This window comes from Xiphophorus couchianus, chromosome 18 (assembly GCF_001444195.1).
Source record: "Xiphophorus couchianus chromosome 18, X_couchianus-1.0, whole genome shotgun sequence".
NCBI classification, from domain to species: Eukaryota; Metazoa; Chordata; class Actinopteri; order Cyprinodontiformes; family Poeciliidae; genus Xiphophorus; species Xiphophorus couchianus.
In genome coordinates, this window is record NC_040245.1 from 2,154,080 (window position 1) to 2,181,599 (window position 27,520).

Consider the following 27,520-nt stretch of genomic DNA (forward strand, 5'->3'; position numbering starts at 1 on the left):
TGTTGGTAAAATTCAGGTCTGAAGGGGTTAAAGAGCTAAAACCAGTTTAGCAGCTGTGACGTGTAAACGAGGCAGTTTTAGTATTCAGAGTTTTAGTATTCAGAGTTTTAGTATTCAGAGTTTTAGTATTCAGAGTTTTAGTATTCAGAGTCTCTACATGCTGCTGACCTGCATGTATAATTATTAGAGAGAAACTAAAGTTGATCGTTTCTTTTTGTTGCACATTTCCAAACCTAAAAGCCTCATTAGAGGAAACAAAGCTGCTTGTGGATTTATATTTTTCAACAATTAAACTCAAAAACATGTTTTTATTGCCGTTTTTTTGTGGGGTGGAGGGACAGAAGTTAGAGAAATTAAAGTGAAAATTTCCCTGAATTTATGAGATTAACTCCTGAAACTATAAGCAAAATGTAATTTTATTACAGAGACTTTATTTCTTATAATTAAAAGTTAACAGCTACACTCACTGCGATTATTTACAAGAGTAGATTTGAAGTTTATAGCCACAAAAGAAGAAAAATATTAGGAATTGTTTTTGTTTGGGGGAAATAAGCATTCGAATGTTAATTATAATTATTATTAAAACTGACGACATTTTGTTTATTTCCGGTTAGGAAGCAGGAAAACTTTCTCATCTTGAAGCTTAAAGACTTTTCTGAGCTGTAATTGATCAACGATGTTCAATAGATATTGGTGAAAAATTATTTATCATGTAATGAAGTAAATATTGAAATCATTAAAGTATTATTATACACCCTGTACTGCATAAAAATGCTTTTTCTTTTCCAGATATTTATTTCTCTTGTTATAAAAAGCTGCTGTAATCTGTATGTGATAAAAAAAGTAGATTCAAGAAACTTTTTTTGTTTAACAGTTATTGTTTATTCTGCTTCAAAGGTTCACTGAATGTAAGTACATACACAGAGCTGTGAAAAAGTATTTACACCCCTCCTTTAATGTTTCAGATCATCAAACTAGTGTTAATTTGACACAAAAATAACCAAAATTCAGTTTTCAAATGATTTGCTTATGTGAAGGAGGAATAGATATTACTAAAATAGAACTTGATTGATGACATAAATTTTGTAAAAATATAAAAATTCACTGATCAGATTCACAAGTTTTTGATAAGAAAGACGGAAGAAAAAAATCATGAAGGAGAAAATTCAACCATCTGGTAAATTTCAAAGCAAAAACAAGAAATTCTTACCAACTATTTTTGTTTAGTTTCAAGTGCAAGTATATCAGTAAACCTGAAATAAGACTAAATTTATTCAAGAGTAACTTTTCAGCAAAATATAGGAGCTTGTTTTAAGTTAATTCTTTAATATTCATGAAAAAGTTCTAGCTGCACTGGTTATTATTTCACTTATGGGAAAAATGTCTTGTTATAAGTTAAATAATCTACCAGTGGAACTAAAATGTTTTTATCAATATTAGAGAATTATTTACTTACAATAAGTTCATATATTTTGCTGAAAAGTTACTCTTGAATTAGTTTTGTCTTATTTCAAGTTTACTGACATATTTGCACTTGAAACTAAACAAAAATACTTGGTAAGATTTTGTTTATGCCACGTTTACATCTGAATGGTTCAAAAGAATAAAATAAAGATTTGGGAGTGGCCTAATCAAAGTTCTGTGTTCAGACATTAAACTGTCCATTCATGCTGTAAAAACCTTCAGTGTTGCTGATTTAAAGCTGCAGAGAGAAACAGTGATGTAACAAACTGGTTACCAATGAACATGGTGGAAAACCATTTACTGGGTTTGGGGTGTGATTACTTTTCCACGTTGGATCAAGTTTGTTTGGAAAACCATTTTCCCTTCAATGAATAAAATCATTTAAAAACAGCTTCTTGTATTCGCTCAGATTATTTCATGTTTGGGACAAAAGCAGGAGGAATCTGGGGTGTAAATACTTTAGTTGGTAAACAACAGAAAAGGAATAAAAAGTTTTTACCCGTCAAAATGATGCAGGAATGCAGATCCATCCGAACCAGATCCTGTAAACACAGATTTATTTCATTTTAAATCAATTACTAATAATCACTTAAGTTATAAAAAAATTCCCAAATAATTTAGAATCTGTTATTTGAAACTGGGAATATTCACTGAAAGAGGGTGTACTTTCTTTTTACTGTGCCTGTGAGTTAAGGTTCACTTACTTCTCTGTGTGGTTTGATCTTCATGTCGAGTTCCTGGAGTTTGATGCAGCTGGTTTTTATTTAAAATCCCACAAATGCAGAGAAACTTTTATAAAGTAAAATAACTCCTTAGAGATTTAAAGTGATTTCAAAATAGTTAAAATGTTACAAACTGCAGCTAATATCAGACAGCGTCTGAACAAAAACTATTCTATAAAGATTAAAAATAAAAAATGTTTTAAAACAAAATTTATGTTAAAAAAAAAACAATGTCCATCAACTTTAAAAGATTTGACTCTTAATTTCTCAGATGTTTCTGCAAGTTCACAAAAAAAAAGAATTAGCAAAGAAAAACAACAAATTCCCTGGATATAGATCTGGTTATTTTTCTGTCACTCATCTTGACAGAAAAAAACTGCATTAAACCAGAAATTATGTATTTTCTTGAGTCGTTTTATGAGCCAAAATACATTATGTTCAATTTCATCAGTTTGACACGTTTGTTCTGTATTAATGATTATTTTCCAACTAAAACTCTTTCTGAAAATAACATTTTATTAATTAAATTTAGTATAATTACATTGCAATGTGTGCTACAGTGAAATGTGGTTAATCTGCTTGTACTTTCTATCCACTGATCCTCTCAGAGGGAATTCAAACATTTTTTGGGTCAGAAGACGATAAACATTCAGTTATAGTTTGATGGCGGCCCCAGAAAAATGATAAATCTAAACCAAATATTAGCTGAATTCCTGAGCGAAAGAGGATTTAGACTGTAGTTGGAGCATAAAGAAGCGTACGGAGGAGGACTTGATCAATACGAATATAAAGCAGAGCTGAAATATTCAATCAGTTTCGACCTCTAAATGACCTTCAGACAGCCACACTTTAATCATCCTGTTGATCAAAAACAAAACATTTCCTAAATATTATTTATGAAAAGTGAAAAAAGACGAGAAACTCAGATTTTTCTTTTCAAGTTTTATCTCAGCTGGAGGATAAAAACATGACATTATGAACATTATTTCTTTACTCTGCATGCAGTAATACAACCAGCTAAAACTTTATTAATTTACATTTATGCATAAACAATCTAAAACAGAGTTAAGTCATTTAATATAAGTATTTTCTTTCATTTTTTGCTTTTAATTCTACTCGTATAATGAAACAGATGATTATGTTTAATATGTCGCCCCCTGGTGGCGATAGAGTTAAAACATAAAATTAAAACCTTTACAGGAGATAATTATAACGAAGTATCACAGTCACGCAAAGAAAATAAACTCATAAATTACACATTTATCCCCTTGACATCATGACTTCATTCGTGTAATATTAAAACTTTATCTTCGTACAACTATTCTCGTAAAATTACAACTTGATTCTCTTGATGACTGTATTTTTCTTGGTATGGCCTTAATACGCCGTCGTAGATAAAATCTCAGCTGTGTGTTTTATTGTATTATCTGTATTTGAGGTGATTTCTGACAGCAGGTAATTGATCATCTAAAGGAAGCGGCAGCGGCGTGTTGAAGGCGTTCGGCTCTCAGAGGTAGTCATCCTCGCTGGACGGCTCGTCTTCGTCATCACAGCTGTACTGGTACCAGTGACTGGGGCCTTCGCCGGGGTCGTCTCTGGGGTCGTCGCCGCTCGCCGTCGAGCTGTCCTCGGTCCGGTCAGATCCCGTCGAATACGCAGAAGGACTGCGGCTCATCCACCACAGCTGGTGGCCGAAGCTCCGCCCCCAGCTGCAGTGCTGACCAATGGGGCGCAGCAGGCGGATGAGCTCTGTGGCCTCCTGCCAATAAGACGTTCACTTACTGTGGCCCCGCCCAGAGCGCTGCTTGTTCATGTTGGTGAGCATCTGACTGATGTAGGAGGTCAACAGGTCGTCCATCTTGTAACCCTGGAAACGCAAAGCATCAATTTCAATTGGTTTACGCCTGAATGACCAGAGAGGATCCATCGATCAGCTGATTACGCCTGATTGGTGATCAATAGAATAGGAAAACCGAAGCGCCCTCAGTGTTTCAGGTCCAGGAACGACTAAAGAGCAACTAAACCCCAAATCAAAGTTTTTTATTACAGATAAATTGTGTAAGTTTGTGCTTAAAGGCTCTTTCTTCATGTTTCTGTGCAAATTGTGATATTTTTCTGTAAACTTATTTAATTCTACAATATTTTGCCTAAACCCGTCCCAATGCTGCCCTCTTTGGGTTGAATGTGGCTACTGCAGTCAAATTCTCCTGACTTACCACCTGCCGACATCCCCACACTTGGCCACGCCCTTCAACGTATCTTGGCCACGCCCTTCAACGTATCTTGGCCACGCCCATGTTGGTAGATTTTTAAAGGGGACCTATTATGCAAAATCCAGCTGTTGTACATTTTTAAGCTTCCATTTTGGTTTTTCTGCTTCTAAAAACAACCAAAGTGCTTAAAACAAACACCAGCTGTTTTTTTTGGTGAAAATGAGTCGTTTCAAAACCCTTATGGAATCTAACAAATCAGCAGGCACTGCTCGTTACCTAGCAACCACATCAAAGCCCAACCAGTTACCTAGCAACCCAAGCTGAACTCCAGCATGTTTGATCAGCTGTTTTTTCTTTTTTTTACCGCTGTATGTGCTGCACAATGGCTGCTGTAAAATATAAGTGTTCTGTTGTTGACTTACCCTACAGGAACCACTTGTTGCATTCATGTTGGTTGTGCAGGAGGCTCTACTAGTGATTTTCAAATATGTACAGTTGAATAATTGCACATCTGTTTGCAGCAATTTTCATGAGTGAGTGTAAATGTTGAGTTTGGGGTGTTTTCCAGCAGCAGCTCATTTGGACTTAAAGTGACAAAACGCCCTACAACACCTCAAAATAGGAAGAACTGAGCAGACTGAAATCTCATATACAAATGATTTTCAGCAAAAAATTGAATGCACATGTTTTGTATAGACCATAGACATATTCTAACCTCTTCAAGGAAGCATTATAGGTCACCTTTAAGTAATTTTCTAGGTTCAGACATTAAACTGTCCATTCACGCTATAAAAACCTTCAGTGTTGTTGATTTCAAACTATTTTCCAAAGCAGAGAGAAACAGTGATGGGTAAAGCTCAGTAAAAAATGAAGCTAATTTTCAGTCGCCTACCAGTGAAGTCTCACAGAGCAGCTTGCTTCCTTTGACCAGGTTTCCTATGGTGATGTGGAAGTAGGTGTTCCCGCTGCTCCAGTTGGAGATCTTGGTGAAGGGATGAGTGGTCAAGATGTCCTGCAGCACAAAGACAGCCTTTCGGTTTTCCTGCTTTAATAATGTAAAAATTCAACCCTGTGGAATCATGAAGCTCCCCATCTGAACGGTAAATGATCTGCAGACCAACCTTGGTCTTTGGGTCGATCAGACTGACTCCATGCTTGTTGATGGCGATCAGTAGAATCTCTGGGAAGTTCGGCTCCGTGGTTTGCTGCAGAGGAAACGCCATCATGTAAATATAAAGTGTGAAAATCTGTAAACTTTTTCTGTATAGATTTGTTAAAACTTTTACCACCTATGGAAATATTTATTAACGACTTTGGAATGATAGTAAATTTTGTCTGATTTGGGTAATCGGGGGGGGGGGCTGGTTGACCTTTTGACCTTTAAACTTTTCTTAGTATCTTCAAAGCAAAAGCACCACTAGTGAAAATTTGATGAGCAAAAACGTAGCAGAGTTGATCCGGTCCGATCTGAGAACTCGACAGGCTTCGCCGTGTTTACCTTGACCTCAAAGAAGGCGGAGCCAAAGGTCGGCCATTTATAGATGATCTTCAGGAACATCAGCTTAGCCTCTTCCCTCGATTTCCCAGGCTGCTTGTTGAAGTACGCGATTATAGACTGCAATCAAAATTCAGATTAAAAGTTAACATTTTATTTAACATTATTACACTTAAAGCTGCAGTATGTAACTTTTATAAAATATATCTTTTTATATATTTGTTGAAACTGTCATGTCAAAACAGATCATCTGTGAAAAAATGCTCCTCTGCCTTCTACCAGGGCTAACTAGAAACAACCAATCAGAGTAAGTAGGCGGGTCTCAGCGCTGTCAATCACAGTCTCGTGTGGCGCTGCTCTGTGCTACACTGCAGTTAGCACAGAATGCTGTGAATGCTAAGGCTAGTTAGCAATGATGACAGAGCAACAGTTTTTCTGTAACCGTAAGTTGTTTCTCTGTCATTAGCACTTTTAGCAGCGAGTACATAAGTTTGATTGACAGCACTAAGCCCCTCCTCCAGGCTCTGATTGGTTGCTTCTGGTGCATTCCTTCAGATGGAAATCGTAGCTCAAAGAGTAAGTGTGGGAGATCAATCTTTTTATTAAACTGTCACAACATGGTGACAGTTTTAACCAATATGTAAAAAATATTATTTTGAAAGTTACATAGTGCAGATTTAAAGGTTTTCTGAATGTTTTTACCCTCCTCCAGTCGTCTGGAGACATCTGGCGGATGAGGTCCTGGGGAACCAACTCACGGAGCATCTTGGGAATCGAAGGAAAGTGGGATTTATTGTCGTCAAACTTCACCCGAAAGATCAGCGCTGCGAGGTGGAAAACCTCCTCCCGAGAACACTTGTGGTAGCCACGCAAATACTTAGGCAGCTCCTGAGAGGAAGGCGACACAGAGGAGATGAAACGCAGCATTACGCTGATTATTACCAGAAAGTAGAGTCTCAGTGGAATGATCATCGTCTAACGAGGCCGACCTGGTAATAATGGAAAATAGAATCAGCGAACGAATCCTTCCCAGGAACTGTGCTGGTCCACAGCTTCTTCATGAAGAACACCTGGTAGGTCAGAGACGGGATGATTCCTGCAGGAGTTCAAGAAGCGGCGAGTCGTCAAAGGCTTTTCTGTTCATCTAAAAACCTTAAATTTGCATCAAGTTCACAAAGAAAAGCTCTCCAGAAATGTCTTGTGGAATAAAATAATTATTTACAGTGTGTTTACTTTTATTAGAAGTTTAATATTTATCTTACAATGTTTAATCATTTATTATGTCTCACTCAGTCTTACAGAGTCATTGTTTCTCTTTTTAGCCTTCACAGTTTGCCTCAGTGGGTCAGAAGCTTAGCAACAGGCGATAAGTAAATAGTTTTCATACCTTGAGGAGGGACAAGACCAGACCGACGGCGGAGCGATTATTATTAGACACAGAATATTCTGTCTGAAACCCATTTTTAACTGAAAGTTGCATTTTTCTCTGTGTGTGTATTAATCTGATTAGCTCCTTGGGAATGTTGGTGGTGACTCTCTGTCTGTGGGAGAAGGACAGTATACAGTATATGTAGAGAGGTGATTCCTTTGTCTAGTTAGATCTCTTCTGAGTTCTCCATCTGTGCAGATGTAAAATAAAGCTGTGTTTTGTTATTTCTCTTTAACAAGGTTTGGACTTTGTTCATTTTTCTCGCTCCACAGTCTCTATCTCAGTTTTCAGGCATTTAGAAAATAGAAATAATTCTGATGATTCTAATTAATCAAAAAGAAGAAAAGTTTAGTTCTGATTTAACTTCAGACATTTAGAAAAAATCTGCATTATTTAAACATATTAGAACATGGATGCAAAAACGTCTCAGTCTGGCAGTAACTAGTTACATTTACTCAAGTAACTTTTTCGAAAGCGTTTCTTTTTGGAGTATTTTTACTATTCTCTACTTTTTACTTTACTATTTTAATTATAAAGTATTGCTACTCTTGAGTAAAATTACTGAATATAATTCATTCAGTCATTTCACTGAATGAAAAACAAAAATTCACCAGACAGACACACACCTGTAGTTTTTGTTCATATTGAAAGAACTTGAATTTTATATATTTTTTTGTAACTGAATTATTTTCAATTTGGTCTCTACAATATCAGAATTACCACATAACTTTATATTTTGATTGGTTGGTTTGTAAAATACTAAATGATTAATGTTTTGATCAGTTACTCAGTGCTGAGTAATTTATTTGATAACTACTTTTTACTTTTACTGGAGTAAAATTATGTTAAAGTACTACTTTTGTAGCTGTTTTAAACATAATCAAGTATTTTCAAGCTTTCAGCGGATCCAGGAACAAACCGTCTTTAGCTGGTCGGGATTTCTTGATCCAGTCTGTTAAATGGCGAACAAAGTCGAAGAAGAAATCTCCCTCTGGAACGCTAATGACCTGCAACATGAAAGAAATTCATTTATTACAATTTATTCTTTTATCATGATATTACAAACATTTTGCTGTAACTTTCAGACGTTAGCAATTCTCATCACTTCAGGTTGTCGAACTGTTAGCTTGCCATAATTTTTGTTCAGTTTTGCTCCTGAAAACCTGGTAGTGGAGTTCATGACCTCTGACCTTTTCTGAGATCTTGACAAAGAGGCTGAACCCTTCGGAGGATTTGAGCAGCAGCCTGGTGGAGATGTTCTGGCAGAAATCCTTCGCCTTGGTGCTGGACTCCACCTCGAACGCCTGCAGGTTTGAGTCCAGGACGGTTAGAAAGCGTCTCAGTCGATGAGGAAGGTTCAAGCGTCGGGGTTTCGCTTCCTACCTCATCTGTGTCGTCTGGAAAATAAACTTTGTGAAAGATTTGGGTCGTTTTATGTTGAATGGCTTCCACTTCCACCAGATGAGGGGGGTACTTTCTGGACCCGTTCCTGTGAAAAAGGACAAAAAAATCACATTATTTATTTAATTGCTGATTTTATTCATCTACAGTTCAAAATGAAAATGTCACAAATTTTAAAGGAAAAAGAGTTTGAAGCAAAAATCTTATACAGCGTTCCATTTCTCTCAAAAGTTAATTCACTATATCAAAACATCAACCACATATATACATTTTTAAACACAAACAGGAAATATTTATATATAAACACAAGAATAAATCAATATACTTCATTTTACCTTGATAGAATATTATATTTTATTAATTTTCTTAAAAGTCCAAATTAGTTAAACACCAGAAGGCACCTCAGAAATAAATCCGTTTTCCTTATTGGGGCTGCAGCTAACAATTATTCCAGTTATTAATTATTCTGATGATTAAAAGACAAAACAAATAAGACTTTTCATTTTACCACTTAAGTCTTTTTTTACAACATTATAAATACATAAATATGCAAACAAACAAATACATTTCTAAATAAAGAATATAAACATTTTACCTCTCAGAATGAAACACAGCATTACTTTAGTGAACGCTGATATGTTGATTATTTTTTTGATGAACTGACTAGAATTTTTTTTTTTACTGAATTTGAACCAGATGAAGCTAGAACTGTTTTTTTTTTATCTTAAATGCAAAATATGTATTTTTCTTTTACACAGTTTTGGCTTAATTATTGCTCTGAATATGTTACTCTCTCAGCCCAGGGCCTGTTCTTTCGCGATTAGTTGGTTACTAAGTAAGTTGACAATTAATTTAATGAAATTATTAATCACGATTAATCATTTCAATTTTAGTTTTAGTAAAATAATGTTCATCAAAAAAAATCTTTGTAAAATAAAGATTTTTTTAGTTTCTTAAGAGCATAAAACCTCCTCATATCTTTAGAGATTTAGTCCCTCAAACAGAATTTAGAAATTAAATGTTGTTTTGTGTAAAATAAGAGCAGAGATGCCGTTAGTTTTACCGGAGCGCTTTGTGCAGCCTCTGCATGCAGTCTCCAGAGAGCGGGTGGTGTTTCTTGGACTGGAGGAACCGCTGGATGTGTGGCAGCAGAACGTTACTGGGAGGAAACAGACCAGTACACAACCAGAGCAGCTCCCAGCCTTTCTCCTCGCTATACCTGCAGCAGAGAGAAACTCATGCTCAGCTCCTGTTCAGAAAAAAAACTTCGATTCTTTTATTCTAGTTCCTTTTCAAACATGGTCAAATTCATCACAAACTACAACTCAAACCTCTAAGTCAGTCTGAAACTCTCCTTGGTGGTCAGTGGTCGCCCTCTAGTGGTCCGTAAGGTACTGCATGTAAACGACCGTTGATTTGTCGTGACGTCAACTCAAAGTGCGACGCTACAGTTAGCTTAGCAACGGATTGTGTTTAAAAATAATAATGGATAAGTTGCTTTCTTTTTAGTGACCTGGTCACTAAAAGTAAAACCTGAAGATACCGGTGTTAAGAAAACAAGGTCAGGATTATTTATATCGTCATTCACCAGCAATTTGATTCCTTTGATACGGAGCCCTCTAGGGGACATGGGGAATTTTTTTTCTTTTGCGTTACCTCGCAATACTTTTGCGTTACCTCGCAATACTTTTGCGTTCCCTCGCAATACTTTTGCGTTACCTCGCAATACTTTTGCGTTCCCTCGCAATACTTTTGCGTTACCTCGCAAAACTTTTGCGTTACCTCGCAATACTTTTGCGTTCCCTCGCAAAACTTTTGCGTTCCCTCGCAATACTTTTGCGTTACCTCGCAAAACTTTTGCGTTCCCTCGCAATACTTTTGCGTTACCTCGCAAAACTTTTGCGTTCCCTCGCAATACTTTTGCGTTACCTCGCAAAACTTTTGCGTTCCCTCGCAATACTGTACTGGTCAGTTATGCAGCATAATTGAATACTGCCAGCCTTTCTTACGGTGGGCGCCGTACTTTATGCTTTAATATAAGGTTATGTGAGGTTTTTCCATGAATGTTAGTATCTTTTTGTGAAATATCTGAAGTTTTATATCTTTCTTTAGGATAGAAAGGCACCACAAACCTACGATATAAACAGAAACCTTCCGTAAGTAGGAAAGAAATAAAAATACATTATAATTTGGACTATTTCTGAGTTATTATCGCGGGTAATAAATCATCTGACAGTTTTGATTGTGTCTCTGTTGTGTTCTAGTCTGAATGGTTTAAAGAGCTGCTTTCAGTGCCGCTCCATCTTCGCCTTAACAGACATAAACATGCAGTAATAAATCGATTTTCAATTTATTTTTTGCACCAAACAGTTAATAATAATAAACAAGTTTTCACTGAGGCTCTTTAAGAGCCATATAAATGAAATAAGTAATTATTGATATGACAGGAGCAGCGGCTTTGACACTTAGGTGTGTCGATGTGGGCGTGACGTCACCAGGTATGAATGGAAGGATACTGGCTTTGTGTGTATGAGGAAGCAGGTGAGCGGGGCGGTCAGTCCTTGCAAAGTTTGGAGCCTGATCATCAAAATGGAATAAATCGATAATTGTGACAGAACAAAGAAAAGGTTTGGAGTTGATTGATAAACGGACAGATGAGATTCCCAGAGTTAACCCAGTGCGGCCCTTTACCATCATTAGTTTGTCGTGTTTTTAATAATAAAAACTTGTTAACAGTAAAAACTGTTTGGTGCAAAACACTGATTGAAAATCGATTTATTACTGCATGTTTATGTCTGTTAAGGCGAAGATGGAGCGGCACTGAAAGCAGCTCTTTAAACCATTCAGACTACGAACACAACAGAGACACAATCAAAACTGTCAGATGATTTATTACCCGCTATAATAACTCAGAAATAGTCCAAATTATAATGTATTTTTATTTCTTTCCTACTTACGAAAGGTTTCTGTTTATATCGTAGGTTTGTGGTGCCTTTCTATCCTAAAGAAAGATATAAAACTTCAGATATTTCACAAAAAGATACTAAAATTCATGGAAAAACTTCACATAACCTTATATTAAAGCATAAAGTACGGCGCCCACCGTAAGAAAGGCTGGCAGTGTTCAATTATGCTGCATAACTGACCAGTACAGTTTTGCGAGGTAACGCAAAAGTTTTGCGAGGGAACGCAAAAGTATTGCGAGGTAACGCAAATGTTTTGCGAGGGAACGCAAAAGAAAAAAAATTCCCCATGTCCCCTAGAGGGCTCCGTACTTTGAACAAGTCTCAGTTGGTGAGAACTGTTCTTTGTTTTTTATGACTTTGCTTACTTACAATGCTCCTGTCACACATCAACAGCTATTGTTATTCTTATTTACGTAACAAATGATTTAATCGGCAAATAAACACAATAGATAAATACAATAGATAGAAAATGCTGGATAATTTTTATATTTAATGGTGCAAAAGAGGATTTTTTTTCTGTCAAAGTAACTCAAGTCTATTTTTCTTTTATTGTGCTTCTAAGTTACAATTAGAACTAAAATATTATTAATGCAGAGAAGACTTTGTAGTAAAGAAACTTAGTTTTTGATTTCCATGTTTCACATTTACAAAGCAGCACCTCCCTATTCACTAGGATGAACAAAGAAAACAACAATAAGTCAGTTAAGAGACGAATGTTTTCATTTCCGGTTGTATAAATGAAGATGTTGAGTAATTGTGGGGAAATTTCAAGCCCGGTGGTCGGTGAGTGTTAAATAGTCCTCAGCTCTAGGACTAAACTTCCTGTTTTTATGGTTTATGTCAGTTTACACACTTGACGTGATTGTCAGTGAGCTGTTTGATGATCTGACAGTAGATCTCGTCTTTCAGCGGTTCGGCCTTCAGAGCTCCTTCAAAGATCTGGTCTGTCAGCTCGTTGACGGAGCGCGTCCGTTTGGACGGGTAGTCGCCCATGTACTTCATCATCGGTGGGATCAAAGGTCAAGGAGTCAAAGACCTGATAAACTTCCTGTTGTTAATCTGTAATTTTGGACAGAAGCTTACAAACATCCATCAGGCATAAACAGCTGTTATTGTTCTGAATACTGGATCATTCGATAAGTGATTAAGAATATTAATCTATTCTGATGATTAGTCAGATTTGTTTTAAAAGGCACATTCTGTGGATTTCCCATTTAACCACTTAAGCTTATTTCATACAATATTGGAAATACCGGTACATTAAAAACTACAAACAAATAATTCAATTTTTTTTTTTGTTAAATCAGAGCATTCCTTTAGTTACAGGTTGATTACTTGTAGCAAAGAATGCAGTTAAAATTTTTTTTTTTTAATCATCCTATTAATAATTGAATAGAAAAGGTTCTCAATAGGAGATTTTCTTTACAAAATGTGAACAAGGTGAAGGTAAAACTGCCACTTAAGGACTTTTGGGTAGAACGTATTTACAGACAAAGATCTTTAAAAATCTTAAATGTGAAAAGTATTTATATTTTTTGCACAGTTCTGTCTTATTACTGCTCTGAGTGTGTTGTTCTTTAAGCCAACAGATTTTTTTTTGAGTCTCTATGCTCCATTTTTCAATTAATCACTTCCTAAATTAGTGGACGACTATTTCAATAATCGATAAATCACGATTAATGCAATTAATTATTTCAGCCCAAAGAAAAATTAACCCTTTCTATGGTGATAAAGGAACTCACTAACCAGATATTAAGACACTGAAGACCCCTCCACACCCTGTAGTATACAATATGAATATATTTGTGCCTATATGTATAATTTTGACTCTTTGTGAATTAGAGAAAATCAAAAATGGATTAAAATTTGTTTTAATGCATTTGTTTGTTGTAAAGTGATTCAACTTTAGCCACAATCAGCATCTGCAACTTCTGACCAACACAGATTGTCAACCTGACAAAAACATTTCTTTTACATTTCAGATTAACTCTATTAGTTAATGAAGTCGTTCTATTCAATGTAACGAATGAGCCTGTGTATATTCGTAATATTTGTTGTGTTTAAAGGATATCTATGAAAGCCATGCAGGCCTCCTGCGCCAGCTCCTCATGGCCGACGACCTTCTTCAGCAGCGGCAGCTTGAGCGGCTCTCTGGTGCAGCTCCACATCTTGTCTTTCCCTCGATTTTTGGTCACCATCACTCTGCTCAGGGTGTGTTTGGGAGGAGGTCTGGAAATGGCAGGTCATGTCCACAATAGATTAACGGGGACATATTATGAAAAATACACATTTTGCACATTTTTGCACTTCCACTTGGACCTCAACTGCTTCTAAAATCAACACAAGCACCTCAAAAAACCAAGCAGGCATTTTCTGGAAGTAAGTTAATGTTTTTTGGTGTATGGAAAGTGAGCCGCTTCAAAAACCTCCTGAAAGTAACGTCACAAATCAGCAGGCACTGCCCGTTACCTAGCAACCCAAGCTGAGTTCTGCCTGTTACCACGCAACCCCAGCAGAGTTCTGCCCGTTACCTAGCAACCCAAGCTGAATTCCAGCAGGTTTGGTCAGCTGGTTTTACCGCTGTATGCACTGTACCATCACTGCTGGAAAAGACAAGTGTTTTGTCATTGGCTTACCATCCAGGAACCAGTTACTGCATTCTTGTTGGCTGTGCAGGAGGCTCTACTAATGCTTTACTAGTGCTTTTTAAATATGTTCAGCTGTATCAACCCATATCTGTTTGCAGCAATTTTCATGTGAAAGTGTAAACATTAAGTTGGTGCCTCCAAGTAGACGTCTCACTCTTTTGTGTTTAACATTTTGCACATAAATATTCAGGTTGTACACATTTGTACCTGAAATAGTCATAAGAAAACTCCTCCAGAGTGTAGGGTTTCTGTCTGTCATCCGTCTCTGGCAGGATGATCTGAGAAACACGAACCGACTCCTGCCGCTGATCTGGTGTCATGGTAACCAGCGCCTAATTGAGTGGAGTAAAGGGGAAAAATATTTTCTATGATTTAAAGAAAACTTTTAGGAAAATATGAAACAAGCAAACCTAATTTACTGTAAACACTTAAAAAAAACATCATCAGAAGGTTTCATGTGCGATTTATTTTTTCACCTACCACTACTTCTGGTTGGGGACGAGTCATGGATGGCAGAACGTAAACAGAGTCAGCTGGGAAATCTCCTCTCTGATTGGTTCGTTCGTTAATGCCATGCGCCCAACCGGAGTTGAGGACCTGCTCGCCGGTATCCTGGTCCAAAATGATCAGGTCGCCCTTGAGAAAGCTCAGGAAGGTCGACTCCTCACCTGCGGCAGGAAGACATAAACACACCTTAATGTGAGGATGAGGAGATGAATACATGCGTCACATTGGCCATCTTTAAATCAACACAATTAACAAGCTGTATAAAACCCTTCAAGGAATTGAAGTAAAATTTACTGAGCAGAAACTAATTTAAATGATTTCCAATGAATAAGCATGAATTTCTAAAATAAAAGAAGTTAGAAACTTCTGTGTCTCTGGTGCTTGTGATGTAATTTTCCAATTATCAATATATATGGTCACTGCAAAAGAGAATTACAGATATTTGGGACACAGAAGCATGAATGCCTTGGTGATCTAAGGAACTATAAAACTACCAAAACTAATACCACAATTTTCATTAAAAACTACTTAGGCTTATTTTTTCACCTTACATCTTCATCTTTATAGTTTTAGCCAGTATCTATGTATCCATTATGTCATTTCTTGTGTTACATTATAGTATTTTCTTACTGCAATGTAAGAAAATAAGGTAAAACTATATTTCAAAACCTGGAAAAACAGCCAATATTATGTGTAGTAAAAACACAAAGTCTCAAGGTTTTCAGTTAAGCCTGCAATAAGGCGTGCCGTAAAAACGTCGGATTTGGGTCAAAGCTGTGGGAACGCAGCTCAGGACTTACCAGCGTTGGAGCTGTCCTGCAGCGCAACCACGAACTTTGACCTCTGCCTCAAACCCTCCAGAAAGGTCACCACTAAGTCCCGAATGTCTTCTGCGTTGTTGGAGGTGAAGGTGAACTCTTCTCCCTTGATGGTTGCCAAAGTGAAACTCTGACCCTGCAGCTTTCCTCCCCTGTAAAAACAAAAGCAGGTCAGATTCTGGACGTGAACGCTCGGGTCTGGGTCGGTTTGGGTCGAGGAGGAAGAGCGATGACCTGCTGCTGGAAACCGCCATGATTTCTGGGAAAGAGAGTTCCAGCAGGACCTGCTCCTGCTCGTCAACAAAGTAAACGCCGGTCCAGTTGACGGCAACGATCAGGTCGTTTTTAGGCAGACTGGGACCTGAGAGCCAAAAACAGCAGGAACAGAGGAAACTTACTGGTTTCCACCAAAGAACAAGATGGTTTTTTTATGTGGAAGAGGATCAAATTAAGCCGCTAGTCGCATGATAAACCAAAATTTCAATTCTGGTGATGAACATTTTCATTGTCAATTTTATTTATGTGTTGGTTGTGTGTCAAGTTTGTATTTTTTTCCGATTTATTTTTATTGTTTAGTGTTTTATTTTGGACATTTAAAAAGTCTTCCAGTTCCAGCATTCTGTACAAAATTAAAGTTTATTCATCTTTGAGAGGCAAAACTTGTAATATTATTATCATGTTAGTTGAAAATGGTTTCAAAACAATTATTGTTTGTCCCAGTAATAATTGCTTTAATAAAATATGTATCATATCTATATTATCTATATTTATCTCATGATGTAGAAGATCCTCACTAGGCCAGTCGCAATTTGCAATAAAACAATTAATTGCATTATAAGTTAAAACAAGCGCAATAATTTCCAATTACTGGATTTATTGTTTTTCTCTTTCTACCAAAAATTGGATGAAAGTTTTCAGTCTGTTGTTTTGGTCTCAACCAGCCCTGTTTTTAAAAGGACAATTTTGTTTATTGAGACCTTATAATTTGTTGTTTTTTGTTGTTTTGTTTGTTTATTTTGGACATTTAAAACATCTTCTAGTTTCAGTGATACATGTTCATTAGAATTTAAGGTTTGTTGATCTTTGAGAACCTGTTATTGCATTATTATATCATTATATTAGTTGAAAATCATCTCAAAACAATATTATCATTTATTGCAATGACTTCTGACACAATTTATTATCCACACTAACAAAATTTGTTATCATGACAGGTTTTAATAAAACATGAATTTATTTAATCTCTGATGATGTAGAAGGCTCTGACCTGAGAACCTGAACGCTTCATAAAAACGGGAGAACAGCAACGGCCACTTATGGCGAGCAAAGTCCACCACTTCCTCCTTCACCTTCTGAGAGTCGAACCTCTTCTGGGCGTAAATACCCTGAGTCAGCAAAACAGAGACGTTATAACAGAAAATAAATCCTTTAAACTTCAGGAACTGCAGACAGTTCAGCCTCTATAACCTCTAAATGCATTTTCTTGTACCTTTTTGTGTGCAGCCATGATGAAATGAGCCCACTTTTCCACCGTCTTGGACGTGCCGATCTCTCTGTCCGGGACGTAGGACGGGATGAGGCTCAGCAGGCGGTCCAGAAGAATCTCCGAACCGTAATCAACATAATACTGCTGCGAGGCCAGCTCCGCCAGGTCGTCCTGGAGATGCAGAAACACAGAGGTCAGGGTGGATTTGAGGGAACGAAACTTTGATTTGTCCTCATCAGTTATTTACCTATTCAGTTCTGATCTATTAACGAAACCCGTTAATAAATTATAAGATCACAAAATAGAATAGATCTTTATTAAAGTTTTATTAATCAGAGTGGGAAAATTCACTTGTTACAGCAGTACAGTAACAAAATATACCCCATTGAATATAAATATCTAAAAACATAATAAACAGCTGTATATTAATTACTCCACAAATCTGGAACAAACTTACAGAAAAATTGTAAAACAGCCAAAACAGATTTAGATTTAAGAGTTCCCTTAAATCTAGACTAAAACCCACCTGTGTAGAGATACTTTTGAAACATTATGAATGAAACATTAATCAACATTTTGATGTGTAATGATGGCACTTGACAAAATGTGATGCTTCAATAGCTGACTCTGTGTTCCTTGACTTTGTGTTTTTATGATGTCAAACACTTTGAAATGCCTTGCTGCCAAAATAAACCTGAATTGAATTGAAAGCATATTAATAAAGTGTCTACAGATAAAATAAAGTTAAAAAGAAACCTGGAAATCTTTGAGATGTTGATTTGTATGTATGTGATTGGATGGGCTTCTGCAGGTTTAACTCAAATTTAAGACTTTGTAAGATCTTTATAAATTAAATGTAAAGCCTCTATAATGACAAAAAATGTACAAAGGAAAATCTATTATAGAAGTAATAGGAGCTTGTTTTAAGTAAATAATTATTGAATATAAATTAAAAAGTTCTAGTTCTATTGGCAGATTATTTCACTTATAACAAGGAAAACCATCTTGTTGTTAGTGAAAAAATCAGCTTTTTAATTTATATTCAAGAATTATGACTCATATTTCTTGCTGAAAAGTTACTTATAAGTTAGTTTTGTCTTAATGTTTGCACTAGAAACTAGCTATAAATACTTAGTAAGATTTTGTGGTTTTGCAATGTACGGCCTTAATTTTAGATTACTTTTACATTCTTTCACATTTTACATTTAAAATAAAGCTACTCACCCTGTCGCAGCGGTATTCGCCAAACTTGACGCCTCGGACGATCTGCTGGTAGATGAGGTTTGTAGCGACTTGGTCTTCAGTTGGGCTGTGCCACGGCGTGAAGATCTCCTTCCTGAAGAACAGCCTCCAGGGGGCGTTCCTCTCCTGAGCGCCCTGCTCCTTGGCGTACTGCTCGCACTGCGACACGGCGTCCATCACGTGATCGTTGCCGCTGCCTAAAGACGAGACCTGCAGGAGGGAGGAAGGGTTGTCACGGCAACAGCGTTACAAAAGAGATTAGCAAATGTAGCTACATGCTAATAGAGAGAGAGAGAGAGAGAAATGGAAAGAAAAAGAGAAAGAGAAAAAAGAGGAGAAGAGAAAGGAAAAAAGAGAGAAAAATAAATAGAGGAGAAGAGTAGAGATAAGTGGGTGGGTGGATGGATGGATGGATGGATGGATGGATGGATATTTGATGGATGGATGGATGAAACAAAAACATCATGCCTGCATTAAATGTTTCACCTCGTTTCATTTAAGAATCAACCATTAGAGTAACTGATTGTTGATTAAGCCATTAAAAGCAGCAGATATTGCAGCTGGAAATGAGGATCAGCAGTTTGTGGTCCAACCTTGTCGAACAGAGCGATATACAGAGAGAAGCCGAAGCGGTCCTTCAGGTTGATCTTGTCGGACAGAGCGTTGCAGAGCTCCTTGGCTGTCGTCGCCGAGTCGGTCAGCAGCGTTTTAGTCGTGCCGTCCATGAACGTCACGGGCAACATGATGGGCTTCTTGGACTTGGTGGCCTGAGTGTTGATTTCAGAACTCAGGTCAAACTGATTTGACCTGAATAATGCTGCAGCTTGAAGCAGATCGGTGCGTTCGTACCTGCAGCTCCAGCCAAGATGGAGGCTGTGTTCGCGTCCCGTTCACAAACGTTCGCCTCAGCCTTTCTTCACAGTACGGAGCGTAACCCGGCGGCCCGCTTCTGATGAAGTTCCTCAGGTACTACAGACAGACAACCTTCATGAAGCCGTGTTTTATTCAATAAACTAAAGTTTATTTTAGGTCACTGTTTTGATTCTGACCTTTACAAATTTGTCTGATGGGGCGAAGCAGCCGACACAGAGCGAGACGAGGATCCAGCCGCGCGCGTGGGAACTCTTGGACGGGTTCTGACTCAGCTGCTTACAGATCTGACAGTAGATCTCATCCCTGACACACACACATACACACATGTTTGCTAGCTATCTTTGCAGGGACTTTCCATTGACTTCCATTCATTTCTACAGCCTAAACCTTACCCTTATCCTAACCCTAACCATCACAGACCTAACCACTAACCCAAAAACAATTTCCCTCATGGGGACCAAGAAAATGTCCCCACAAGGAGCAATGGTCCCCATAACCCACATTGTAGACAGAAATAGGTTCCCATAAGGATATGAAAACCTGGTACACACACACACACACACACACAAGTTCATATTTCTACCCACTTTGTATTACTGACTTCCATTCATTTCGGTAACTGGATTTATGCCAAACCCAAACATTACCCTAACCCGGGGTTGTCCAAAGTGCGGCCCGGGGCCATTTGCGGCCATCAAAATGATTTTGGGCGGTCCTTCATCACCACCTAATAATGGCTTAAATGTGGTTTGCCAGTTCAGGAAGAAAGTTTAATACAGATACCCACTTAAAAACAGTTTTAGCGTGCAAATTTCATTTTAAAAAATAAACAATTTAACATTTTTCAAAGGAAAACATAAGGTCCAACACAAGCATTCATCCAGGTTTTTGCTTCGAATTTAATTTATTTTAATAGTAAGAAGGACAACAAACATCCAACAACTTTTACTAAAATGCAGACCTGATCATGGCCGCTTAGTTCATCTGGCTAAATAAATCAGTGCGCCTTGTTACTGAAAAGACAATAAAATAAAATAAAATAGGTAATGGTTTGTTGTTGATTTTTTTATCTGGAAAATCTTTGAGGTCCTTTTTAATCTACAATGATTTTCATTGGCTACAGAAATCTTACACCTTTGATTATTTTATTAAAATGTTGAGTCCAGTTTTTAGTTGGACTGGTAATAATAAGACGGTTTTTGTTGTTAGAATTTAAATATTTTTGGCAGCCATTCCAAACGTCTGAACATCCTGCCGTAACTATTACCAGTATGCAGTGGTGTGAAGCGTTTGCCCCCTTCCTGGTTTTCCATTTGTTTCATTTGTCTCACTACATTTTCTCGTTTAATAATAAACACCTTAAGTTAAAAACTGTTTTATTATATTTAAATTTAAATTGGTTTGATTTTCTGAAACAGTGGAATGTGACAAACAAAAAAATAGAAAATCAGGAATGAGGCAAACATTTTTCACATCTCTGTAAAAAGAGGCAATACTCCATTATTATATTATAATTCTGATTAAAATTTTGATTTATTGTGACAACGATGAATTTCAACTGATGACATCTGGTAACCTCAAAAAATTATTTTCTGCTTTCAATGGAACAACGATAAATATCAGTAAAGTGAAGAAAACCAATAATTGTGTGAATCACTGCCTTATGTAACTGATGTACTGAAGAAACCTAAATCCCAACAGATAACCTTTACAAGAGCAGGGTTTGAGTTTGTTAAGAAACTAAACAAAAAACAGCAAAGACACAATAAAGATCTCTAAATAATGTGGTAAAATCTTGAGTCTGTATCACCCATCCATATTAGATATTTCAATTGTATTGAATTAAAATGTAAAATTATGTTCAAATCACTTAAACAAAACATTGATTATCAAATTTCAAAACAAAGAAAATATTAGAATAAGTTGAAACAAAGAAAAAAACAACATCTAGATACAGTGAAGGCGATAAAAACAAGGAAATCTGGTTGAATTGAAAAACCTGTGTTCTTCTTGACGAAACAAAAACTGAACCAAGCTTTAATTTGGTTCCTTCCCTGCATGACTGAGTCGTTTTCTCACCGCTTACCTCAGCGTCGGCCTCAGGATCCCGTTTCCGATGATGAAGTGAAGTTTCTCCAGGTTGGAAGTCGGCCGGTCTTCCAACATGCTGTTGCCGTGGAGACCGTACTCGCCATCATTGAGGCGCTTGGTGACCTGAAACGCATAACAGCGTGTTTTCTATGTGTTGTCTTTTTTTTTCTACTCTCCAAAGGCGGACCTCCCTCTCTGCCTCCAGACGTCTTACCTCCTCTGTGATCTTGGATTTCTTCTTCAAGGTCAGGGAAACCAGTTTGTGTCGGACGCTGTTTTTCTTCAAGCTTTCAGAAGGAGTTGTCTCAAGGGGAAAAAAAACAAACAACTCTTAAACAAAACACTGTAAATGATGAAGATGTTTGGCAAAAGTAAATAAAGTGTTGATAAATAAGCAATAGAATTTAAATTTTACACACTTGTATAGGTTTTCCTCATTTCTGGCAGAATATTTTCTGCTTACATTCTTATGTTAGCAGAACAGTTTTTATCTTCACTGCTGACTGTAAAAATTGACTGTAACATGTAAAGCTACGTTCACACAGCAGGTCAATTCTGACTTTTTGCTAAAAATGGTTCATACTGCTGAATAATGCAAGCGCAATTAGATTTCTGTGTGAATGTTTACATCCCAAAGAGCGGAGGAAGAACGTTGACGTCACACAGCAGCGCTCTGTCTATGAAAGTAATAGCATGCTTGAATTTTCACAATAAACCGAGACTATCGTCTTTTATTCCTAATTTTTAAAGAATAATAACAATTCCAGAATGAGTAAGCAGTTTAGATTATGACCTCTTGACCTCTCGTCCTCACCTCCGCCTCCCCCTGCAGCGCCTGCAGCTCCCTCTTGTGGGTTTTCTTCCCCAGCGTCTCGTAGATCTTGGTCATGACGGGGATCTTCTCGCTTCCGTCGCTGATCGCCGTGTGGTACTTTGGCTCCGGTAGATCTCCCATGAACCTCAGCACTGTGATCCAGACGGCCAGCGCAGCCTCACAGGGTGCAAAGGTCAAACACATTTCATCAGGTTCCAATGGAAAAACGTTACTCAAAGGAAAGTCTTAATTCGGATTTATCTACTTTTGATCAGAACGAGCTGAGCTGATCGTGTTTAACATTTACGTGGAGACAGAAGCGAATGCAACAAACAATTATTTTAGTAATCAATTATTCTATTGATTTTTTGATGATAAACTGATTAATCGAATAAGAAAATGTCCATATTCTGCAGATTTTTCCTTTAACCAATAAAGGCTTTTTTATACAATACCAGAAATATGTAAAAAAAAAAAAAAAAGTAAGTAAACAAATAGTTCAACTTTTTTTTAAATTAGAAAAACATTTATTTTTGCCAAAAATGAAACATTTTCAGGCAAAAAATATTGCTTGGAATATTTTTGCACACTAAAATGCAAATGGCCTTTTTTTGAGTGTGTATACTCTAGTTAATGATTAAGTGATTAATAAATTAGTCAACGATTATCTCAATAATTGATTAGTCTTGATTAATTACATTGATCGTTTCAGCTCTAGAGGCAGATTGTGTTTTAAAAGAAGTTCTGCTCAAAGTTAAACGTTTACAAACTGAACCCGCTGTTAGAAATATTTAGTATATAATCTTTTGTTTGCTGTGTTTGATGTGTGAAGTTGTTGTGCTGTTTCTCCCCATTGTTCTGAGAGTTTTCAGCTCCTGCCCTGCAGCAGGAGGAATTAACAGGAACTGAACTCAATAGGCGCGGTGTATCTGCACTCAAGAGAACAGAAGAAATAACTGTAGAAATGACAATGCTATGTAACCGACTTTAGATAACAAAGTAAGCTGTGTAACTAGGGATCGCCCCTAAGGAAATAAAAAGGGAGAGTATGGCAGAATGAGCTTCAGAGCAGCAAGAAATTGTAACAAAAGAACATTTTCTGCAAAAAAATCTAAACTCTCTTGTCTTTCTCCTTTTTGTGTGGTGTTTAAATGTTTTAGGTCATTTAAACACCACATTGCACCGGATTGCACTGATTTTGCTCAGTGCAATCCGGTTAGTGAAATATTTTGCATCATCTGGTAAAAGTTTAGGTTTAAGTCACCTCTAAACCTTCTGACCGGCCAAATTCCTGTTAGGAGTCAGATCAGCTGGTTGAAAACTCACCAGCTGATCTCCCTCGTCCTCGTGGAACAGCAGCGGCTGCTTGAGAGGCCGTCGAACGTAAGTGTGTGTGGTGGTGCCCTGGAAGTAGGTCGCTGCGTATTTGGCAAACTTGTACTCTGATAAATCCTCCTCTTCGTCATCTTCAGGGAGAGGAAGAGCCTCGTCCAGATCCTCCTCCACCAGCTCATGATGGGCGTGCTCCAAGTCCTAGAGAGGAGACGGGGAATCAGTCCCTGACGCAGGAAAGCCTGACTGATAAAACTGCTAGATTAATCTTTAAGAGGTTTTATGTGCAAAATAAAGTTCACTTAATCTTTTCCCTTTTTCTATGTAAAAAGTAAAGAAAATCCCTTACATAAGTCAGACTGCAGGTTTGAAAAAGCTTTAGCCACTTTAATATCCTGCAATTTTTACCTGAAATACTTGAAAAAAACCCCAGAAAGAGCAAAATAACAGAAAATACAATGAAGACTTTGTGAGAAATACAAGCATTTAAAGGAAATTTCTAAGTTTTTCAGGGGTAACTTGTAATGAATTTTGGACCTTTTGTAAACTATTTTATTAGGTGACATTTATTGTGGATGTAAAAAGACATGTTTTGTTCAAGATGGCTTTGTGGATTATAGGACTTATGACCGCATCATGAACAAATAATGAATTGGTATCAGAGGTGCACCGATTGCAGTTTTCTGGCCGATTACCAATCTTTATAAAGCCTGACCTTCCGATTCACATTTTGGCCGATTGATACTCTGACAGTAAAAGGGGCTTTATTGAGGTCAGTTTACCTCGAATCCAGCCGGCGCCTGACCTTCCTGGCCCGGTAACGAGTTCGTCGTCCCCAGGAAGCCGAACATCTTGTCCACCATGTCGGAGTCGTTGACGGGCTCCAACCGAGCCTTCTCCATCTGCTCCACCAGCTCCTTTTTCTTACGAGCTTCCTCCTTCTCCTTCTTCTCCCGCTCAGCGTCCTCTTTAGCCAGCTGGGCCAGCCGCTCCTGGAAGGGGAAATACACGGATGCATGAACAGAAATGATACCAAAGACTCAATGCTTAAAACAGAGCTGCAGGCGCCAACATCAGTTTTACTTATTCTGTGAACATCAGAAAGATAAAGTAAATAATATTAAACATTCTCCAACATATGTCTAGATGTATCTTTAGTGTCATAAATGTCACCTGATGTTTGCGTTCAGCCTCAGCTTTCGCTCTTTTTGCAGACATTTGGTTCCTTAGCTTTGTTTCTTCAGCCAGACGCATCTTCTCGGCCTCCAGCCTCCTGCGGTACTGATTAGTGGAAAGTGAGGAAAAGAAATGAAGAGTGTTGTAGAAAATGAAAATATGACGGACCAGATGAGTGCATGTTTTCACTTTTTTTAAGTCAACAGAAATAAACCCAGATCTGGTTGATTGATCATGATTCTCAGTAGGGACTCATGTCTGACCTCATAATTAGTTTTTCAGTTGTGAAAGAGCTGTAGCTGTATGGCAAGCCATTTTAACATAAAATCTGTTTCACCACTTAGATTCCAGATATCTAAAATTAGTTTATCGCAGATGTATTACTAAATTAGTGCTTATATTTTGAGTATACAAAATACCTATTTGAGATCTTTCTGATTACATTCTGGCTGGTATAAATGACGTCAGATTTACTACTAATTTGTACAGACGTTTAAATTCAAGATATCTAAAATTAATTATTGTCTATCTGAATCACATATTTCAGATAACAAAAATGTTATTATGACCAGTCATACAGTAAATTTAAGTTTTTTCTTTTTGTTCTGACTAGTCATAATTCTAATTTTAAAAATATTTTAATTAGGAGGTACATAGATTTGACTAGGGCAAATTAAAATGAAAGCAAATAACGACTAGTCAAAACTAAATTATAGATATCTGGAATGGCAATTCAAAATTCCTTTAAAAAACAAATTTTGACTAATTCAGTTTGACATATTGTAATTACAGATGTGTGACCTTTCAAATAACAAATCCGTTGATATCATCATATCTTGAAAGGAATTTTGACTCGTCAAAATGTAATCGAAGATATCTTGAATTATTATTCTTACTAGTCAGAATGTGAATCCAGGTATCTTAAATTACCATGCAGGACAGTAAAAATGAAGTCAGGTCTGGTGGAAGCTCATTTTTAGAAATGTAGAATATAATTACAGATAGTCAGATTAAACTGATTTTGTGTTTACCTCGCCCTTTAGTCTCTTGTACAGCCGGCGAGCGATCATGCCTCTGGTGTATGCCTGGATGGTGATGACAGCCCACAGCCGGTGCCTGAACGCCCGACGCACCAGGAAACCTCGGCAGCGGCCCTGGAAGCCCGTGATTCGCTGGCGGGCCACATGGTAAGACGCACACAACTTCCTGGAACGAACCAGAGCCTGGAGGCGAGAAAAGCCCGCTCGCATCTGTCGGGACGAAGGAAAGAGAGGAAAAGGCTTTTAGCTTCATGATCTTTGGTATTTTTATTTATGCTTCTGTGTGTTCGGGCTGGGCGAAATAAAATCTTAAAAATAAAATCTCTTTATTTCATACCAAATTCAATTCCCGGTTTTAACTTCTGTCCAAAAGATTTGAGGCTGTAAAACACGGGCTGACGTCACTCTGAACTGGGGCTGCAACTAGAGATTATTCTGACGATTAATCTGATTTTTTTTAAATTTGCCACATTGTGCAGATTTTACATTTAGCCACTAAAATAATTTTTTGCACACATTAAAAGATGTAAATAAACAAATAATTCAATCCCTTTTTAAAATAAGAAAATAAACATTTTATTACCTAAAATGCAATGACATAGAATTACCTTAGTGAACATCTGATAGTTTGTAGATTCATCTTCTAACATCAATGTGTGAAAAAGCTCAGGACTAATCTGATGAAATTATTTTTTTTTTATTAATCAATTAATAATAGGACAGCAAAATTTGCTTAATAGAATCTGAACCAAGGTGAAGGTAAAACTATGCCACTTGAGGAGATCTGGGTAGAACAAACTTACAAAGTTTTTTATTATTATTATTTTAAGTGAACAGTTTTGGTTGAATTATTGCTTTAAATATGATGTTTTTTCAGAAAATGGTTTATTTTTAGTCGCTATGCTCCTGTTAACAATTAATTTAGTGCAAAATTAGTTAACGATTAATCGCGATTAATTGACATGATGCTGGAAAGAAATGGATCTAGGCCTGCGGCCGACCTAATGTCCAGTTGAATGAAACTGTGATCGACAGCAACTAACATGTTCGTCTGCATGAAGGAAACTAGTAGAAAACATTACATTTTTTGTCACGACACTTACTGGATGTCAAATCAAAGATCAGTAAGTGAAGTTACACTTGATTTTATGTAGGTAGATTCCAACTGTAGATCTATGGCAGCATGAAACCGTGTGCTGCAGTAACTGCAGTATTTACATCTAAGCACATTTTTATGCTAATATTTATTTTTAACTATTTTCCTGAAGGCAGATTTTCACAAGCAACTATTATTTAAGTCATTGCTCACCCGCTTTATATGTTTTTGAAGATTAAATTTTAGGAAAATATAAATTTTTTCACCAATGTAGTCCTTGATTATCTGTTACTCAAAGTAGGAAAGCTGTGTTAGGCGCATTTTGCACCAAAAAATTAATTAATCAATTAAATTGGTTTATTGCACAGCCCTAATCTGTGAAATCCATCCTCACAGCTCCATAGCTCTTCCTGCACAGGTAGCCTCTCCATGTCTTCTGGATCAACACCGCCGACTTTCTCATCCTCAGGAAGTTAGATCTGATTAAAAAAATATTAAGAAAATTATAAAGAAAAATGTTAAGATTTTTGTTTGCCTTTAAGAGTTAATAATCTCTCCTTTACAAAATAGCTCAAAATCTTCCAAGTCAAGTTTTACATAGAATATTTGAGAAACAGGGCAGTTCAAAATGCTTTACGCCATAAAGACAAATGTGAAACAAGCAATAAATATAACATTTTCTCAAATATACATATTTATGGTATTCA

General features: G+C 37.0%; 1 protein-coding gene across 2 annotated transcripts in view; it reads right to left on the minus strand.

Moving 5' to 3' along the window:
* Positions 1-3,113: 3,113 nt before the first annotated feature.
* The window catches only part of myo7aa (myosin VIIAa), a 60,367-nt gene continuing 35,960 nt past the window's right edge, over positions 3,114-27,520 (minus strand). For both annotated transcript variants that reach the window (XM_028045571.1, XM_028045572.1), the window contains exons 20-49: positions 27,208-27,292; positions 25,709-25,927; positions 24,675-24,782; positions 24,284-24,493; positions 23,496-23,702; positions 22,170-22,346; positions 21,570-21,659; positions 21,351-21,478; positions 19,441-19,567; positions 19,241-19,360; positions 18,985-19,158; positions 18,374-18,601; positions 17,153-17,320; positions 16,931-17,048; positions 15,898-16,024; positions 15,646-15,815; positions 14,819-15,006; positions 14,546-14,670; positions 13,762-13,919; positions 12,544-12,697; positions 9,788-9,943; positions 8,707-8,812; positions 8,514-8,627; positions 8,243-8,330; positions 6,884-6,990; positions 6,597-6,782; positions 5,898-6,014; positions 5,521-5,604; positions 5,292-5,411; positions 3,114-4,053 (exon numbers count right to left, since the gene is read on the minus strand). In XM_028045571.1, the coding sequence (XP_027901372.1) occupies positions 3,961-4,053; positions 5,292-5,411; positions 5,521-5,604; positions 5,898-6,014; positions 6,597-6,782; positions 6,884-6,990; positions 8,243-8,330; positions 8,514-8,627; positions 8,707-8,812; positions 9,788-9,943; positions 12,544-12,697; positions 13,762-13,919; positions 14,546-14,670; positions 14,819-15,006; positions 15,646-15,815; positions 15,898-16,024; positions 16,931-17,048; positions 17,153-17,320; positions 18,374-18,601; positions 18,985-19,158; positions 19,241-19,360; positions 19,441-19,567; positions 21,351-21,478; positions 21,570-21,659; positions 22,170-22,346; positions 23,496-23,702; positions 24,284-24,493; positions 24,675-24,782; positions 25,709-25,927; positions 27,208-27,292 (4,252 nt within the window). In that variant the 3' untranslated portion in view covers positions 3,114-3,960. The remainder of the gene's footprint in view (positions 4,054-5,291; positions 5,412-5,520; positions 5,605-5,897; positions 6,015-6,596; positions 6,783-6,883; positions 6,991-8,242; positions 8,331-8,513; positions 8,628-8,706; positions 8,813-9,787; positions 9,944-12,543; positions 12,698-13,761; positions 13,920-14,545; positions 14,671-14,818; positions 15,007-15,645; positions 15,816-15,897; positions 16,025-16,930; positions 17,049-17,152; positions 17,321-18,373; positions 18,602-18,984; positions 19,159-19,240; positions 19,361-19,440; positions 19,568-21,350; positions 21,479-21,569; positions 21,660-22,169; positions 22,347-23,495; positions 23,703-24,283; positions 24,494-24,674; positions 24,783-25,708; positions 25,928-27,207; positions 27,293-27,520) is intronic.